We start from the raw sequence: 20,020 nt of genomic DNA, 5'->3' as shown, positions 1-20,020 counted from the left end.
GTTATATGTCAGGTATATCCCAATAAACCCAGAAAAAAAGAATATGCTCCTTTTAGCAAAATTGTATTTGTATGACAAAACAGAAACTTTAAGGGATTCACTAAATTAATGTCAATGTCTCAAAGAAAATCTAGAAATAAATCAAGTCTTTAGAATTGAAAAAATAACTAAATTGGTCATAGATGTATGAGTTTATTTCTGGTCTCTCAATTTTATTTCATTGGTCTATTTGTTTATCCTTTGGCCAGCAACACATTGTTTTGACTTTTGTGATTTATGTAGCTTCAGAGTTTTATAATCTAGAATTTTGACATCAAGTTTATTCTTATTTTTAAAGATTTTTTTTGGTGACCTTTGTAATTCCATATAAATTGTAGGATCAGTTTTTCCAATTCTGCAAAAAAGGCAGTTGGAATTTTTATAAAGACTTGTTAAATTGTTAGATTGCTTTTGGTAATATTGACAATTTTAAATGTTCTGATACATGAACATATGAAATATTTCCATTAACTTAGGTCTTAACTTTTTTCTTTCAGTAATATTTTGAGGTGCAGAGTAGTACTGGAGAAGACTCTTGAGAGTCCCTTGGACTGCAAAGGCATCAAACCAGTCAATCCAAAAGGAAATCAATCTTGAATATTCATTGGAAGGACTGATGCTGAAGCTGAAGCTTCAATACTTTGGCCACCTGATGCAAACTGACTCATTGGAAAAGACCCTGATGCTGGTAAAGATTGAAGGCAGGAGGAGAAGGGGACAATAGAGGATGATATGGTTGGGTGGCATCACTGACTCGATGGACATGAGTTTGAGCAAGCTCTGGGAGTTGGTGATGGACAGGGAAGCCTGGCATGTGGCAGTCCATGGGGTTGCAAGGAGTTGGACATGACTGAGCAACTGAACTGAACTGAACTGAACTGAATGTTTTGTCATTTGTGTGTACAAGTCTTTCATTTTCTTGGTTAAATTTATCCTTTTGATGCTATATTTTCCTTTTCAAGTTGTTCACTTATGGCGTATAGAAATAGTTTTTTGTGTTAATCTTATAACCTGTAATTTTACAAAATTCATTTATTAGCCCTAGTAAATTTTTGTGGATTTTTGGGCTTTCCATATACAGTATCGTGCCATCTGTGAATAGGGATAATTTAGTTTAATTTTCCAATTTGGATAGCTTTCCTCTTTTTCTTGCCTAATTGCTTTTGTTAGAAATTTCCATACAATGTTGAGTAGTAGTGGTGGCAGAATATATCCTTGCTTTGTTTGTAATATTAAGAGGAAAGCTGATTTCAGACTTTCACCATTGTGTATAACTTTGGTTGTGTTTTTAAATAGATATTATGTCAAGGAAATTCCTTCTATTCCATTTTCTGAATGTTTTGTTTTGTTTTTAACAAGAAATTTTTGTTGATTTTATCAAATGTTTTTTCTTGCATACTTAACATGGTCATGTAGATTCTGTTGTATTATTAATATGCAGTAGTGATTGCACTGACTGACTTTCTTACGTTGAAACATTGCTGAATTCTTGGGAAAAATCCACTTGATCATGATTTATATCCTTTTAATGTGCTCTTGCATTTCTGCGGTAGTTTGAGCATTCTTTGGCATTGCCTTTCTTTGGATTGGAATGAAAACTGACTTTCCCCAGTCTTGTGGTCACTGCCGAGTTTTCCAAATTTGCTGGCATATTGAGTGCAGCACTTTCACAGCATCATCTTTCAGGATTTGAAATAACTCTACTGGAATTGCATCACCTCCACTAGCTTTGTTCGTAGTGATGCTTTCTAAGGCCCACTTGACTTCACATTCCAGGATGTCTGGCTCTAGGTGAGTGATCACACCATCGTGATTATCTGGGTCGTGTAGATCTTTTTTGTATAGTTCTTCTGTGTATTCTTGCCACCTCTTCTTAATATCTTCTGCTTCTGTTAGGTCCATACCATTTCTGTCCTTTATCAAGCCCATCTTTGCATGAAATATTCCCTTGGTAGCTCTAATTTTCTTGAAGAGCTCTCTAGTCTTTCCCATTCTGTTGTTTTCCTCTATTTCTTTGCATTGATTGCTGAAGAAGGCTTTCTTATCTCTTCTTGGAAGAAAAGTTATGATCAACCTAGATAGCATATTCAAAAGCAGAGACATTACTTTGCCGACTAAGGTCCATCTAGTCAAGGCTACGATCTTTCCTGTGGTCATGTATGGATGTGAGAGTTGGACTATGAAGAAGGCTGAGGCCGAAGAATTGATGCTTTTGAACTGTGGTGTTGGAGAAGACTCTTGAGAGTCCCTTGGACTGCAAGGAGATCCAACTAGTCCATTCTGAAGGAAATCAGCCCTGGGATTTCTTTGGAAGGAATGATGCTAAAGCTGAAACTCCAGTACTTTGGCCACCTCATCCAAAGAGTTGACTCATTGGAAAAGACTCTGATGCTGGGAGGGATTGGGGGCAGGAGGAGAAGGGAACAACAGAGGATGAGATGGCTAGATGGCATCACTGACTCAATGGACATGAGTCTGAGTGAACTCTGGGAGTTGGTGATGGACAGGGAGGCCTGGTGTGCTGTGATTCATGGGGTCACAAAGAGTCGGACACGACTGAGTGACTGAACTGAACTGAACTGAACTGAATGTGTTCTTGTATGTTGTTGATGATTTTTAAAAAACTATATTCAGAAGGAATATTTTTCCGTACTTTCTTTTCCTGTGATGTCTTTATCCGGTTTTGACTGGAGGGTAATTGGCCTCATAGAACAGAAATGGTTGCCAAATAGAACAGAAAGTGTTCCTCTTCTATTATTCTTGGAAGTCTGAGAAAGCTTGATATTAATTCTTTAAATGTTTGGTAGAATTCAACAGTACAGTCATTGAACTGGACTTTTCTTTGCTTGGAGGTGTTGTAGGTGAAACTGTATCCCTACAAATTTATATGTTAAAGTCTTAACCCCTAGTACCTCAGAATGCATATTTCAGTGTAGGGCTTTTAAAGAGGTAGTTAAGACAAAGTGAAGTTATATGGGTGGGCTCTAATCCAATATGACTGGTATCCTTATAATAAGAATTAGGACACAGCTGTGAACAAAAGGAAGACCAAGGGGAGACGCAGAAGAAGATGGCCTTCTTTAAGCTAAGCAAAAAGCCTCAAAAAAAAAGAAAAAGAAATCAAACCTGCCAATACCTTAAACTTGGACTTCTAGCCTCTAGAACTGTGAGGAAAAATAAATTTCTATTTTTTAATTCACCCCATCTGTGGTACTTTGTTATGGTAGCCCTAGCAAATAAATACAGAAGGCTTTTTATTACTGACTCAAGTGCTTTACTTGTTATAGTTTTGTTCCATTTTCTATTTCTTCATGAATCTGTTTAGGTAATTCATATGTTTCTAGGAATTTTTCCATTTTATTTTGATTATTTAACCTGTTAGCATATGATTGTTCACAATGTTCTCTCATAAGTCTTTTTCATTTCTTTAGGTTAGCAGTACACAACACTTGGATCACAGCCTTCTTGTGGTGAAGGGGCTTGTGTGACTCAATGAAGCTATGAGTCATGCCATGCAGGGCTACCCATGACAGACAGGTCATAGTGAAGAGTTCTGACAAAATGTGGTCAACTGGAGGAGGAAATGGTAACCCACTCAGTATTCTTGCCGGGAGAACCCCAAGAACAGTAACATGGCAAAAAGATATGACACTGGAAGATGAGCCCCCATCCCCCTCTCCCCAGGTTGGAAGGTGTCCAATATGCTCCCAGGGAAGGGCAGAGGGCAATTACTAATAGCTCCAGAGAGAATGAAGTGGATATGCCAAAGCAGAAATGATGCTAAGTGGTAGACGTGTCTGGTGGTGAAAGCAAAGTCTGATCCTGTGAAGAACAGTATTGCATAGGAAACTGGAATGTTAGGTCCATGAATCAAAGTAAATTGGACAAGGTCAAGCAGGAGATGGCAAGAGTAAACATCTACATCTTCGGAATCAGTGAACTAAAATGGATGGGAATGTAATTCAGACGACTACTTTATCTACTACAATGTGCTCAACATTCAGAAAACTAGGATCATGGCATCTGGCCCCATCACTTCATGGCAAACAGATGGGGAAACAATGGAAACAGTGTCAGACTTTATTTTGCGGGGCTCCAAAATCACTGCAGATGGTGAATGCAGCCATGAAATTAAAAGACACTTACTCCTTGGAAGGAAAGTTATGACCAACCTAGGAGCATATTAAAAAGCAGAGATATTACTTTGCCAACAAAGGTCTGTCTAGTCAAGGCTATGGTTTTTCCAGTGGTCATGTATGCATGTGAGAGTTGGGCTATGGAGAAGGCTGAGCACCAAAGAATTGATGCTTTTGAACTGTGGTGTTGAAGACTCTTGTGAATCCCTTGGAATGCAAGGAGATCCAACCAGTCCATCCTAAAGGAGACCAGGCCCGGATGTTCATTGGAAGGACCGATGCTGAGACTGAAACTCCAATACTTTGGCCACCTCATGCGAAGAGTTGACTTATTGGAAAAGACTGATGCTGGGAGGGATTGGGAGCAGGAGGAGAAGGGGATGACAGAGGATGAGATGGCTGGATGGCATCACTGACTGGATGGGCATGAGTTTGGGTGAACTCTGGGAGTTGGTGATGGACAGGGAGGCCTGGCATGCTGTGATTCATGGGGTTGCAGAGTTGGACATGACTGAGTGACTGAACTGAACTGAACAGTGTGCAAGAATCGCTTAGAAGAAATGGAGTAGCCCTCATATTCAACAAAAGTGTTCAAAATACAATACCTGGGTGCAACCTTTAAAATGACAGAATGATCTCAGATTTTTCTAAGGTAAACCATTCAAAATCACAGTACTCTAAGTCTATTCCCAAAACACTGATGTAGAAAAAGCTGAAGTTGACCTGTTCTAGGAAGACCTACAACATCTTCTAGAACAAAAAGATGTCGTTCTCATCATAGCGGATTGGAATGCCAAAGTGGAAGTCAAGAGATACGCAGTATAATAGACAAGTTTGACTTTGTAGTACAAAATAAAGCAGAGCAAAGGCTAACAGTTTTGTCAAAAGAACACACTGGTCATAGCTAACACACTCTTCCAACAATCCAAGAGACAACTTGTACACATGTACACATGGATATCACCAGATGGGCAATAGCAAAATCAGACTGATTATGTTCTCTGCAGTGTAAGTAGGAGATGCTCTATACCATCAGCAACAAGACCTGGAGCTGACTGTAGCTCAGATCATGAGTTCCTTATTGCAAAATTCAGGGCTTGAATTGAAGAAATCAAGAAGATAATTAGGCCTAAATTAAACCCCTACATACAGTGTAGATGATGAATAGATTCAAGGGATTAGACCTGGTAGACAGAGTGCCTAAAGAACTATGGATGGAAGTTAGTAACATTGTACAGGAGATAGTGACCAAAACCATCCCAAAGAAAAAGAAATGCAAGATGTGAAGCAGGTTGTCTGAAGAGGTTTCTCTTTTCTTTTTCTTTGGGGGGGGGCATTTATTTATTTATTTATTTGCATTTAGCACAATATCATGTTTTATTTATTTTTTAACATTATTTTTTTGCTGGTTTTATTTTTAATTAATTTATTTTAAAATATAAATTTATTCATTTTAATTGGAGATTAATTACTTTACAATATTGTAGTAGTTTTGCCATACATTGCATGAATCAGCCATGGGTGTACATGTGTTCCCCATCCTGATTCCCCGCCCCCCCCCACCTCCATCCCCATCCCATCCCTCTGGGTCATCCCAGAGCAACAGTCCCGAGCACCCTGTCCCATGCATTGAACCTGGACTGGTGATCTGTTTCACATATGATAATATACATGTTTCAGTGCCATTCTCTCAAATCATCCCACCCTCGCCCTCTCCCACAGAGTCCAAAAGACTAGCTAAGGAAAGAAGGAAGCAAAAGGCAAGGGAGAAAGGGAAAGATATACCCAACTGAATGCAGAGTTCCAAAGAATAGCAAAGAAAGATAAGAAGGCCTTCTTAAATGGACAGTGCAAAGAAATAGAAGAAAATGATAGAATGGGAAAGAGTAGAGATATCTTCAAGAAAATTGGAAATATTAAAAGGACATTTCATGTAAGGAAGGGCACAATAAAGGACAGAAACAGTAAGGACCTAATAGAAACAGACAAGATTAAGAAGGGGTGGCAAAAATACACAGAAGTACTATGTAAAAAAGGTCCTAATGGATAACCATGAGCGTGTAGTCTCTCACTTAGAGCGGGGCATTCTGGAGTGTGAATTCAAGTGGGCCTTAGAAAGCATTACTGTGAACAAAGCTAGTAGAGGTGACAGAATTCCACCTGAGCTATTTAAAATCCTAAAAGATGCTGCACTTAATGTATCAGCAAGTCTGAGAAACTCAGAAGTGGTCTCAGGACTGAAAAAGGTCAGTTTTCATTCCAATCCCAAAGAAAGGCAATGCCAAAGATTGTTCAAATTACCATACAATTGTGCTCATCTCACATCCTAATAAGGTAATGCTCAACATCTGTCAAGCTAGGCTTCAGCAGTATATGAATAAAAAGCTTCCAGATGTACAAGTTGGGTTTAGAAAAGGCAGAGGAAGCAGAGGTCAAATTGTCATTTATTGGATCCTAGAGAAAGCAAGGGAATTCCAGAAAAACATCTACTTCTGCTTCATTGACCACGCTAAAGCCTTTGAGTGTGTGGGTCATGACAAATTGTGGAAAATTCTTAAACAGATAGGAATACCAGACCATCTTACCTGTCTCCTGAGAAACCTGTATGCAGGTCAAGAAGCAACAGTTTGAATCAGACATGGAACAACTGACTGGTTCAAAATTGGGAAAGGAGTATGACAAGGCTGTATATTGTCATCCTGCTTGTTTAACTTTTATATGCAGAGCACATCATGAGAAATGCTGGGCTGGATGAATCATAAGCTAGAATCAAGAGTGCTGGGAGAAATACCAGCATCAGATATGAAGATGATATCACACTAATGGCAGCAAGTGAAGAGGAACTAAAGAGCCTATTGATGAGGGTGAAAGGAGAGTGAAAAAAGCGGGACTGAAACTCAACATTCAAAAACCAAGATGATGACATCCGGTCCCATCACTTCATGGCAAATAGAAGGGGGAAAAGTGGAAGCAATGACAAATTTTCTTTTCCTTGGGCTCCGAAATCACTGTGGACAGTGATTGCAGCCATCAGTATCTGTTTTTATACGTATTAATTTTCTTAAGCAGCTTGGAGTTTTTGGTTTCAGGTTCTATTATATTCCTTTTCCTGTCCTATCTTGCTCCCTGCCTGCAGAACTGCAAATTTTCTGTGGCTTTTAAGCACTTTAAAGTGCCTCAAGTTGGCCTGTTTTTTTCCTGTGGATTCCAAACTGCATCCATATCACACTGCCTCTCCCACAAGTACTCCATTAGGGAAGATAGAAACCAGTCTCAAAGGCAGCCCCAGACAAGCAAGATCACTAAATGGAAATCCCAGTTTTTCCCTTTTGTCCCAAGGTAAAATTTATGCATTGTAAAGATTCCTTCTGACTCTGCCATACCGTTTGGAGGGACAGATTAGGTGAGAAAATGACACAAACTTCATATGCCTTATGGTACTCACTAAGTAGTCATTTGTGTGCTGTAGCTTCCAAAATGGTTTCTAGAATTCTCAGAAAGGTATTTCATCCCTGTATGTTGTTGTCATCCCAGTGTCTCTGGGATGAACAGGGCCTGAAGCTTCCAAAATTGCTGTGTCACTCTCACCAATCATCCAGTTTACCTTTTTCTTAATTTGGTATTGCTCTATTGCTATAAGGCTTCGCCTGCTTCCAGACCTCTGCCAAGATTGGTGTTGACATTCTGTATTTCTTCATCAGTTTAGTTTGTGAAGGGACTGAAGGTTGGAGCCACCTCCTCTGCCATGTTTTCACTGGACGGTTGCTTTTGATCTATCTCTTGTGTATGAATAGGATTTCAATAGGTGCCAGTTGACTCTCACCTATTGAAATCCTATTCATAACAAGAACTGAACTGTGATGCCTACATTAGGCATTCCCAGTGTAGATGGGAAAGTGTATGACAAGTGTTCTTAAGTAACATGTAAAGCATGGAACCTCACTTCTGTCAGAAGAAATAAAAGAGAAGAAATAAGTTTTGGTGAAGATGTAGAAAAGGAAAAACTTATGCACTGTTGGTGGAAATATAATTGGTACAACCACTATGAAACATTATGGTGGTTTCTCAAAAAATTAAAAACAGACCTAGTATATAATCCAGCAATTCTACCTCTGCACATTTATCCAAAGAAAATGAAAACACTAAATCCAAAGATATATATGCTTCCCCATGTTCACTGTAGCATTTTTTTTGGCCATACCTTGCAGCTTGCAGGATCATAATTCTCCAACCAGGGACTGAATCCATGCCCTTGGCAGAGCAAATGTGGAATCCTAATTACAATATCTAATATATGGAAGCTTCCCTGGTAGCTCTGATGGTAAAGGAATCTGCCTGTAATGTGGAAGACCAGAGTTTGATCCCCGGGTCAGGAAGATCCCCTAGAGAAGGGAATGGCAACCCATTCCAGTATTGTTGCCTGGAGAATTCCATGAATAAGAGGAGCCTGTTAGTCTACAGTCTATGGAGTCACAAAGAGTTGGACAAGACTGAGTGACTAGCACACACAAGATATGGAAGCACATATCCACTGAGAGATGAATAGATAAGATGTGATACATATATCTATATTTATACCTATCTTTCCATTTGTAACAATATGAACCATTAGAGGGTATGAAGCTAAGTGTAAAGAATACGGAATATAGTCAGCAATACTGCAAAAACTTTGTATGGTGACCTGTGGTTACTAGAATTATTGTGATGACCATTTCATAATGTATAAAAACACTGAATCACTATGTCATATGATTGAAACTAAAATAATATTTTGTAAAAAAATGTTCTCACCATAAAAAAAGAAAAATAAAGCATGGTGTATATTCCAGGACAAATTATGTAAAGCATATTAACTATATATATTATGCCTATATTAATATTATCATGAAGGTAATGATAACTTGAATCATGACCTTGTGTTAGCTAGGCAGTCATTCTTTTAAGAAAAGTTTTAACAGACATAGAGGAAGTCAGTTCAAATACACAAAACAGCAGAGAATATGAGTAGTGTCTGCCCCTCCTGTTAGTTTTGACATCACTTTTGTAACAAACAGAGGCTGTTTTTATCTTGAGTATGAGGCTCAGCCCTGCTCTAGCCTCTAGGACTTAAACTCAACATAGAGTTCATTGTTCTAATGGTCCCTAGTATTCTTTATCCATTCTTTCTTTTTAGTGAGTGCAATATTTCTAAAGTATAAACCTTCACGAAATATCCTTTCATGACCTTTCATTGCTCTCAGAATAAATTCTAAACTTTAATGGATGGCTTCCCCCAATTCTTTCATGATTTGACCTTTTGATTATTCATCCATCTTCATCTTTTGCCATTATTTACATTCCTTTCATAGTCTAGTCATATATCTGTTCCCTGCTCTTCAGTTTTCTAGTCTTTGCTTATATAATGTTCTTCTTTCCTTTCCATCATAGCTTTTTATATCTCTTGTTTGCCTCATATTGATGTCACTACCCCATTCATCATGCCCAAAACAGGTTAGGTGTCATTCTTTTGGATTCTACATCTTCTTTTTCATTATGGTGTTGCATGTTTCATATTTTTGTCTGTATCTCTACCAGAGTATAAAACTGAATGTGACAACTTTGAAATCACCACTGTGATATCTATTCCTAGGAAAGAGCCAGCACATTTTTAATTGATTAAATTAATGTATTATATCACGTAAGCATCTTGGTTTTAAATAATTGAAACTGTAATAATAACTACAACACTGAAATGACAACATACTTTAACACTAAAAGTTGTTGATTGATTTACAGTTTAGAAGGAACCTGACTGCTGCTTTGGATAGAGCCAAATACATACCTGTGAGAATAGACAAGGCTGTGGTTTTTCCTGCCCCATTTTGTCCTAGGAGAATAGTGATCTGCCCCTTATATAAATTCAAAGACATATTGTTTATTACTACTTTGTCACCTAATTCCTGTGGAATAAAGAAAAGAATAACTTGATATTTGTTACTCATCACTTATGAAAGACACTTATATCCTATCCTTAGAAGAAACATCCTATCATCATACTCACATTATATAAAGAAGATGATACTGCCAACAAGGAACAATACATGTAGGTGCATTGAGTTTCTATACTAGTCAAAATAAATATGAAGTCTTGGTGCTATGTATATCTATTTACACTTGGTAAGGAAAATGGAGACTTTTTAATATTTTATGTATAAAGAACATCATATTGTAATTATGGGTTTACTAAACTGTAGTAGGATCTAGGAAAGCTCACAGAAACTGTCACCAATGATTGGAAAAGTTGATGCCACGATTTCAGCCAGAAGTTTAGTTATTGATAAAAGCCTGATGGCTCAGCTGGTAAAGAATCTGTCTGCAATGCGGAAGACCTGGATTTGATCCCTACATTGGGAAGATCCCCTGGAGAAGGGAAAGGCTACCCACTTCAGTATTCTGGCTTGGAGAATTCCATGGACTGTATAGTCCATGGGGTCACAAAGAGTCGGACATGACTGAACGACTTTCACTTCACTTCAAAAGCATGTCCAGAAATTCTTAAGATTCCAAACAGCAGCTCAAATATGGTCCATTATCTGTTTTTGTATGGCAAAAAAAAAAAAAAAAAAAAAACCCAACCCAAAAAAAACAACACCAAAAAACTAGGAACAGCTTTTTATACTTTTAAAGACTTGGTAAAAAACACAAAACAGAATATGTGACAGGCAGTCTATGCGGATCATGGAGCCTAAAATATTTATTTGATTTATTTATTTGGCAAACTTTCAGAAGGGTCTTTTGAAAATTCCTACTATAGTTGACTTTTGAACAACATGGGGGTTAATTCACATATAATTTATAGTTGGTCTTCCATATCTCTGCTTCCTGCACATTGACTGATTCAACCAACCATAGACTGCATAGTACTACAGTATTTACTCCTGAAAAATATCCACATAGAAGAGATTGATGTATGGCAAAAGCCAATACAATATTGTAGAGCAATTATCCTCCAATTCAAGAAAATAAGAGATACCAAGGGAACATTTCAAGTACAGATGGGCACAATAAAGGACAGAAATGGTATGGACCCAACAGAAGCAGAAGATATTAAGAGGTGGCAAGAATACACAGAACTATACAAAAAACATCTCAATGATCCATATAACCACGATAGTGTGATCACTCACCTAGAGCCAGACATCTTGGAGTGCAAAGTTAAGAGGGCCTTAGGGAGCATCATTACAAATAAAGCTAGTGCTAGTGGAGGTGATAGAATTCCAGCTGAGCTATTTCAAATCCTAAAAGATGATGCTGTGAAAGTGCTGCCCTCAATGTGCCAGGAAATTTGGGAAACTCAGAAGTGGCCACAGGACTGGAAAAGGTTGGTTTTCATTCCAATCCCAGAAAAGGGCAATGTCAAAGAATGTTCAGACTACCACACAATTGCACTCATTTCACATGCTAGCAAGATAATGCTCAAAATCCTTTAAGCTAGGCTTCAGCAGTACAAGAACTGAGAACTTCCTGATGCGCAAGCTGGGTTTAGAAAAGGCAGAGGAACAAGAGATCAAACTGTCAACATCCACTGGATTATAGAAGAAACAAGAGAATTTCAGAAAAACATCTACTTCTGTTTCATTGACTACACTAAAGCTTTTGACTGTGTCAATCACAACAAACTTTGAAAAATCCTTCAGAGATGGGACTACCAGATGACCTTACCTGTCTCCTGAGAAACCTGTATCAAGGTCAAGAAGCAGCAGTTAGAACCGGACAAGAAACAATGGACTGGTTCAAAATTGGGAAAGGAGTACATCAAAGCTGTATATTGTCACTCTGCTTATTTAACTTATATGCAGGGTACATCATGTGAAATGCTGGACTGGATGAAGCACAAGCTGGAGTCAAGACTGCTGGAGAAATATCAACAACCTCAGATATGCAGATGATACCACACTAATGGCAGAAAGTGAAGAGGAACTAGAGCCTCTTGGTGAAGGTGGAAGATGAGAGTGAAAAAGATGTTAAAGACTTAAAATTCAAAAAACTAAGATCATGGCATCCAGTCCCATCATTTCGTGGCAAACAGAAGTGGAAACAGTGACAGACTTTATCTTCTTGGGCTTCAAAACCCCTGTGGACAGTAACTGCAGCCACAAAACTAAAAGACGCTTGCTTCTTGGAAGAAAAGCTATGAGAAATCTTGAGAAATCTAGACAGCATAATAAACAGCAGAGACATCACTTTGCCACAAAGTTTTGTGTAGTCAAAGCTATGGTTTTTCCAGTAGTCATATACGGATTTGAGAGTTGAATCACAAAGAAGGCTGAGCACTGAAGAACTGATGCTTTTGAACTGCGGTGCTGGAGAAAGTTCTTGAGAGTCCCTTGGACAGCAAGGAGATCAAATCAGTAAATTCTAAAGGAAGTCAGCTCTGAATATTCATTGGAAGGATTGTTGTTTTAGGATTTCAAATCCTAAAAGATGATGCTCTGAAAGTGCTGCACTCCATATGCCAGCAAATTTGCAAAACTCAGCAGTGGTCACAAGACTGGAAAAGGTCAGTTTTTATTCCAATCCCAAAGAAAGGCAATGCCAAAGAATGGTTAAACGACTGCACAATTGCATTCATCTCACATGCTAGCATTACCAAAAGGCAGAGGAACCAAAGATCAAATTTCCAACATCCACTGGATCATCAAAAAAGCAAGAGAATACCAGAAAAACATCTACTCCTGCTTTCTTGATTATGCCAAAGACTTTGATTGTATAGATCACAATATAATGTGGAAAATTCTTCAACAGATGGGAATACCAGACCACATTATTTGTCTCTTGAGAAACCTGTATGCAGGTCAAGAAGCAACAGTTAGAACTGGACATGGAACAATCAACATGGACATGGGAAAGGAGTAAGTAAAGACTGTATATTGACACCCTGCTGATTTAACTTATATGAAGAGTACATCATGTGAAATGCCAGGCTGGATGAAGCACAAACTGGAATCAAGATTACCAGCAGAAATATCAACACCTCAGATATGTAGATGACAGCACTTTTATGGCAGAAAGTGAAGAGAAACTAAAGAGCCTCTTTATTAAAGTGAAAGAGGTGAGTGAAAAATCTGGCTTAAAACTCAACATTTAAAAAACGAAGATCAATGGTGAATGGAATTGTTTCCTTAATTTCTTTTCTACTTTCTCATTATTCGTGTATAGGAATGCAAGGGATTTCTGTGTGTTGATTTTATATCCTGCAACTTTACTATATTCATTGATTAGCTCTAGTAATTTTCTGGTGGAGTCTTTAGGGTTTTCCATGTAGAGGATCATGTCATCTGCAAACAGTGAGAGTTTTACTTCTTCTTTTCCAATTTGGATTCCTTTTATTTCTTTTTCTGCTCTGATTGCTGTGGCCAAAACTTCCAGAACTATGTTGAATAGTAGCGGTGAAAGTGGACACCCTTGTCTTGTTCCTGACTTTAGGGGAAATGCTTTCAATTTTTCACCATTGAGGATAATGTTTGCTGTGGGTTTGTCATAGATAGCTTTTATTATGTTGAGGTATGCTCCTTCTATTCCTGCTTTCTGGAGAGTTTTTATCATAAATGGATGTTGAATTTTGTCAAAGGCCTTCTCTGCATCTATTGAGATAATCATATGGTTTTTGTTTTTCAATTTGTTAATGTGGTGAATTACATTGATTGATTTGCGGATATTGAAGAATCCTTGCATCCCTGGGATAAAGCCCACTTGGTCATGGTGTATGATCTTTTTAATGTGTTGTTGGATTCTGATTGCTAGAATTTTGTTGAGGATTTTTGCATCTATGTTCATCAGAGATATTGGCCTGTAGTTTTCTTTTTTTGTGACATCTTTGTCAGGTTTTGGTATTAGGGTGATGGTGGCCTCATAGAATGAGTTTGGAAGTTTACCTTCCTCTGCAATTTTCTGGAAGAGTTTGAGTAGGATAGGTGTTAGCTCTTCTCGAAATTTTTGGTAGAATTCAGCTGTGAAGCCGTCTGGACCTGGGCTTTTGTTTGCTGGAAGATTTCTGATTACAGTTTCAATTTCCGTGCTTGTGATGGGTCTGTTAAGATTTTCTATTTCTTTCTGGTTCAGTTTTGGAAGACTGTACTTTTCTAAGAATTTGTCCATTTCTTCCACGTTGTCCATTTGATTGGCATACAACTGCTGATAGTAGTCTCTTATGATCCTTTGTATTTCTGTGTTGTCTGTTGTGATCTCTCCATTTTCATTTCTAATTTTATTGATTTGATTTTTCTCTCTTTGCTTCTTGATGAGTCTGGCTAATGGTTTGTCAATTTTATTTATCCTTTCAAAGAACCAGCTTTTGGCTTTGTTGATTTTTGCTATGGTCTCTTTTGTTTCTTTTGCATTTATTTCTGCCCTAATTTTTAAGATTTCTTTCCTTCTACTCACTCTGGGGTTCTCCAACTCTTCCTTTTCTAGTTGCTTTAGTTGTAGAGTTAGGTTATTTATTTGACTTTTTTCTTGTTTCTTGAGGTATGCCTGTATTGCTATGAACTTTCCTCTTAGCACTGCTTTTATAGTGTCCCACAGGTTTTGGGTTGTTGTGTTTTCATTTCATTAGTTTCTATGCATATTTTGATTTCTTTTTTGATTTCTTCTGTGATTGGTTGGTTATTCAGAAGTGTGTTGTTCAACCTCCATATGTTGGAATTTTTAATAGTTTTTCTCCTGTAATTGAGATCTAATCTTAATGCATTATGGTCAGAAAAGATGCTTGGAATGATTTCGATTTTTTTGAATTTATCAAGTTTAGATTTATGGCCCAGGATGTGATCTATCCTGGAGAAGGTTCCATGAGCACTTGAAAAAAAGGTGAAATTCGTTGTTTTGGGGTGAAATGTCCTATAGATATCAATTAGGTCTAACTGATCTAATGTATCATTTAAAGTTTGCGTTTCTTTGTTAATTTTCTGTTTAGTTGATCTGTCCATAGGTGTGAGTGGGGTATTAAAGTCTCCCACTATTATTGTGTTATTGCTGATTTCCCCTTTCATACTTGTTAGCATTTGTCTTACATATTGTGGTGCTCCTATATTGGGTGCATATATATTTATAATTGTTATATCTTCTTCTTGGATTGTTCCTTTGATCATTATGTAGTGGCCTTCTTTGTCTCTTTTCACAGACTTTGTTTTAAAGTCTATTTTATCGGATATGAGTATTGCCACTCCTGCTTTCTTTTGGTCTCTATTCGCGTGGTATATCTTTTTCCAGCCCTTCACTTTCAGTCTGTATGTGTCCCTTGTTTTGAGGTGGGTCTCTTGTAAGCAGCATATAGAGGGGTCTTGTTTTTGTATCCATTCGGCCAGTCTTTGTCTTTTGGTTGGGGCGTTCAACCCATTTACGTTTAAGGTAATTATTGATAAGTATGATCCCGTTGCCATTTACTTTATTGTTTTGGGTTCGGGTTTATACACCCTTTTTTGTGTTTCCTGTCTAGAGGATATCCTTTAGAATTTGTTGGAGAGCTGGTTTGGTGGTGCTGAATTCTCTCAGCTTTTGCTTGTCTGTAAAGCTTTTGATTCACCATTGCAACGAAAAGAATAAAATACTTAGGAATATATCTACCTAAAGAAACTAAAGACCTATATATAGAAAACTATAAAACACTGATGAAAGAAATCAAAGAGGACACTAATAGATGGAGAAATATACCATGTTCATGGATTGGAAGAATCAATATAGTGAAAATGAGTATACTACCCAAAGCAATTTACAAATTCAATGCAATCCCTATCAAGCTACCAGCCACATTTTTCACAGAACTAGAACAAATAATTTCAAGATTTGTATGGAAATACAAAAAACCTCGAATAGCCAAAGCAATCTTGAGAAAGAAGAATGGAACTGGAGGAATCAACTTGCCTGACTTCAGGCTCTACTACAAAGCCACAGTCATCAAGACAGTATGGTACTGGCACAAAGACAGACATATAGATCAATGGAACAAAATAGAAAGCCCAGAGATAAATCCACACACATATGGACACCTTATCTTTGACAAAGGAGGCAAGAATATACAATGGAGTAAAGACAATCTCTTTAACAAGTGGTGCTGGGAAAACTGGTCAACCACTTGTAAAAGAATGAAACTAGATCACTTTCTAACACCGCACACAAAAATAAACTCAAAATGGATTAAAGATCTAAATGTAAGATCAGAAACTATAAAACTCCTAGAGGAGAACATAGGCAAAACACTCTCAGACATAAATCACAGCAGGATCCTCTATGATCCACCTCCCAGAATGCTGGAAATAAAAGCAAAAATAAACAAATGGGATCTAATTAAAATTAAAAGCTTCTGCACAACAAAGGAAAATATAAGCAAGGTGAAAAGACAGCCTTCTGAATGGGGAGAAAATAATAGCAAATGAAGCAACTGACAAACAACTAATCTCAAAAATATACAAGCAACTTCTGCAGCTCAACTCCAGAAAAATAAACGACCCAATCAAAAAATGGGCCAAAGAACTAAATAGACATTTCTCCAAAGAAGACATACGGATGGCTAACAAACACATGAAAAGATGCTCAACATCACTCATTATTAGAGAAATGCAAATCAAAACCACAATGAGGTACCACTTCACACCAGTCAGAATGGCTGCGATCCAAAAATCTGCAAGCAATAAATGCTGGAGAGGGTGTGGAGAAAAGGGAACCCTCCTACACTGTTGGTGGGAATGCAAACTAGTACAGCCACTATGGAAAACAGTGTGGAGATTCCTTAAAAAATTGCAAATAGAACTACCTTATGACCCAGCAATCCCACTTCTGGGCATACACACCGAGGAAACCAGAATTGAAAGAGACACATGTACCCCAATGTTCATCGCAGCACTGTTTATAATAGCCAGGACATGGAAACAACCTAGATGTCCATCAGCAGATGAATGGATAAGCAAGCTGTGGTACATATACACAATGGAGTATTACTCAGCCGTTAAAAAGAATTCATTTGAATCAGTTCTGATGAGATGGATGAAACTGGAGCCGATTATACAGAGTGAAGTAAGCCAGAAAGAAAAACACCAATACAGTATACTAACACATATATATGGAATTTAGGAAGATGGCAATGACGACCCTGTATGCAAGACAGGGAAAGAGACACAGATGTGTATAACGGACTTTTGGACTCAGAGGGAGAGGGAGAGGGTGGGATGATTTGGGAGAATGACATTCTAACATGTATACTATCATGTGAATTGAATCGCCAGTCTATGTCTGACGCAGGATGCAGCATGCTTGGGGCTGGTGCATGGGGATGACCCAGAAAGACGTTATGGGGAGGGAGGTGGGAGGGGGGTTCATGTTTGGGAATGCATGTAAGAATTAAAGATTGTAAAATTTAAAAAATAAAAAACTAAAAAAAAAATAATAAATAAATATTTTACATAAAATAAAAAAAAAAAATAAAAAACGAAGATCATGGCATCTGGTCCCATCACTTCATGGCAAATAGATGGGGAAACAATGGAAACAGAGACAGACTTTATTTTGGGGGGCTCCAAAGTCACTGCAGATGGTGACTGAAGCCATGAAATTAAACAAAGCTTGCTCCTTGGAAGAAAAGCTGTGACCAACCTAGACAGCATATTAAAAAGAGACATTACTTTGCCAACAAAGGTCTGTCTAGTCAAAGCTATGGTTTTTCCAGTAGTTGTGTATGGATGTGAGAGTTGGACTATAAAGAAAGTTGAGTGCCGAAGAATTGATGCTTTTGAACTGTGGTGTTGGAAAAGACTCTTGAGAGTCCCCTGGACTGCAAGGAGATCAAACCAGTCAATCCTTAAGGAAATCAGTCCTGAATATTCATTGGAAGGACTGATGCTGAAGCTGAAACTCCAATACTTTGGCCACCCAATGTGAAGAACTGACTCATTGGAAAAGACTCTGATGCTGGAAAATATTGAAGGCAGGAGGAGAAGAGGACAACAGAGGATGAGATGGTTGGATAGCATCACTGACTTGATGGACATGAGTTTTAGCAAGCTCCAGGAGTTTGTGATGGGCAGGGAAGCCTGGTGTGCTGCAGTCCATGGGGTCACAAAGAGTTGGCCAAGACTGAGTGACTGAACAGAACTGAACTGACATGTACATTTATACATGTGTGCTAAGTCACTTTAGTCGTGTCTGACTCTTTGTGACCCCATGGACTGCAGCAACTAGGCTCCTCTGTCCATGGGATTTTCCAGGCAAGAATACTGGAGTGAGTTGCCACGCTCTCCTCAAGGGGATTGTCCCAAGCCAGGGATCGAATGCACATCTCATGCCTCCTGCATTGGCAGGTGGGTTCTTTACCTCTAATGTCACCTGGGAAGCCCCCATAGTATACACATATATTAATCAGGCAATGTTTAAGTAGGATAATTAGCTTTTTGGATATTAATCAAAGCTCAACAGTGTGGTTTTAAAAAACACATGGATATTCCCTAGTTGATGCTGTTCTTTTCAAATACAATAAATTATACAAACATTCAGAAAATATTTTAATTTTAAAATTAAAATCAATAACCTGAAAGTCTTAGTGTTATTACAGTAAAACAGAATCCAATAATAATAATAAAAGGTTAAGTGGTGTGGTTACATAAACAACAATTAGAGTAGATTTAAGAGAGGAAAATAATGTCAAAGATAAGAATGTCATTTTATAATCATAATGAGATCAGCTTTTCAAGAAGACATAATATTACTAAATGTTTATATACCCAAAACCGAATTCAAAATACATGAGGCAACAATCAATAGAACTACAAACAGAAATAGAAAATGCAGCTATTTTCAAAGACTTTGATACTTTCCTCTCAATAATTGTTAGAATATGTAGAATCTGTAAGGATATAGAATACCTGAAGAGCTAACAATGAACTTCTCTTAATTGACATTTTTTTATTAATTCACTTAACAGGAGCAGATTATACATTATTTTCAAGTACTTATAAAATTTATTTAGACAGATGATTGACTGAAACAAATAAGAATCAACACATTTAAAGGAATTTAAGTCATACAAAGTGTCTTTCTTTGACCATAATCAGAGTTAAATTAGAAATTAATTACAAAAAAGATCTCAGAAAAATCCCCAAGTAATCAGATACAAAATAATACATGTACAAAATCTCTTCTGGAAAATTGAAAAGGAGGAAATACTTCCCAACTCACTATATGAGGCTATCATTATCCTGGTATTAAAATGAGAGAAATACCTTACAACAAAAGAAAAGAGACCAATATTTATGATAAAAATCCTAATTAAAAACACTCTAAACAAAATTTAAGAAAATTGAATCCATTAAAAAAGACAATAAAAAGATTCATTTCTGGGAAGTAAGCATGAAGAGCACTGTAGACCCACTCCACAGTGGAACAAGAAATTCTGGTAAAAAACAAACAAACAAACATGTTTCATGTTGAGGTTTGATAGAAAACTACAAAATTCTGTAAGCAATTATCCTTACATTATCCTTTTATTATTATTGTTAAAAAATAATAATAAAATAAATAAGTTCAGAACTGAAAAAAAGAAAAAAAAATGAAATTAAACAAAAAACAAAAAACAAAAAACAACCATTTAAAGCCTCCAGAAACTGATCTGAGAAAATACAGCAAATGGAGAAACATTTAAGAAAATCTACTATAACTTGGTAAGAACAGCAAAGGTCTATGTTATTTAACATTTAATTGCTCTATTAATAGTTTGTTATCTAGTTTCCTTCTTTTCCTTCAGTGCCCACTTATTCCCCAATAGTCTCCATTCTGTGGAAAATATCTTGGATTTGTCCATTTCTTTTAATATGTATTGCTAT

General features: G+C 37.3%; 1 protein-coding gene across 1 annotated transcript in view; it reads right to left on the bottom strand.

Annotated features, from left to right (window-relative positions):
- LOC101114079 (phospholipid-transporting ATPase ABCA3-like) overlaps positions 1 to 20,020 on the bottom strand; it is a 272,511-nt gene that overhangs the window by 175,254 nt on the left and 77,237 nt on the right. The window contains exon 11 of the mRNA XM_042240680.1: positions 9,968 to 10,114. Within this exon, the coding sequence (XP_042096614.1) occupies positions 9,968 to 10,114 (147 nt within the window). The remainder of the gene's footprint in view (positions 1 to 9,967; positions 10,115 to 20,020) is intronic.

The sequence above is a fragment of the Ovis aries genome, chromosome 24 (assembly GCF_016772045.2).
Source record: "Ovis aries strain OAR_USU_Benz2616 breed Rambouillet chromosome 24, ARS-UI_Ramb_v3.0, whole genome shotgun sequence".
NCBI lineage: Eukaryota > Metazoa > Chordata > Mammalia > Artiodactyla > Bovidae > Ovis > Ovis aries.
This window is presented reverse-complemented; position numbering and strand designations above follow the sequence as displayed.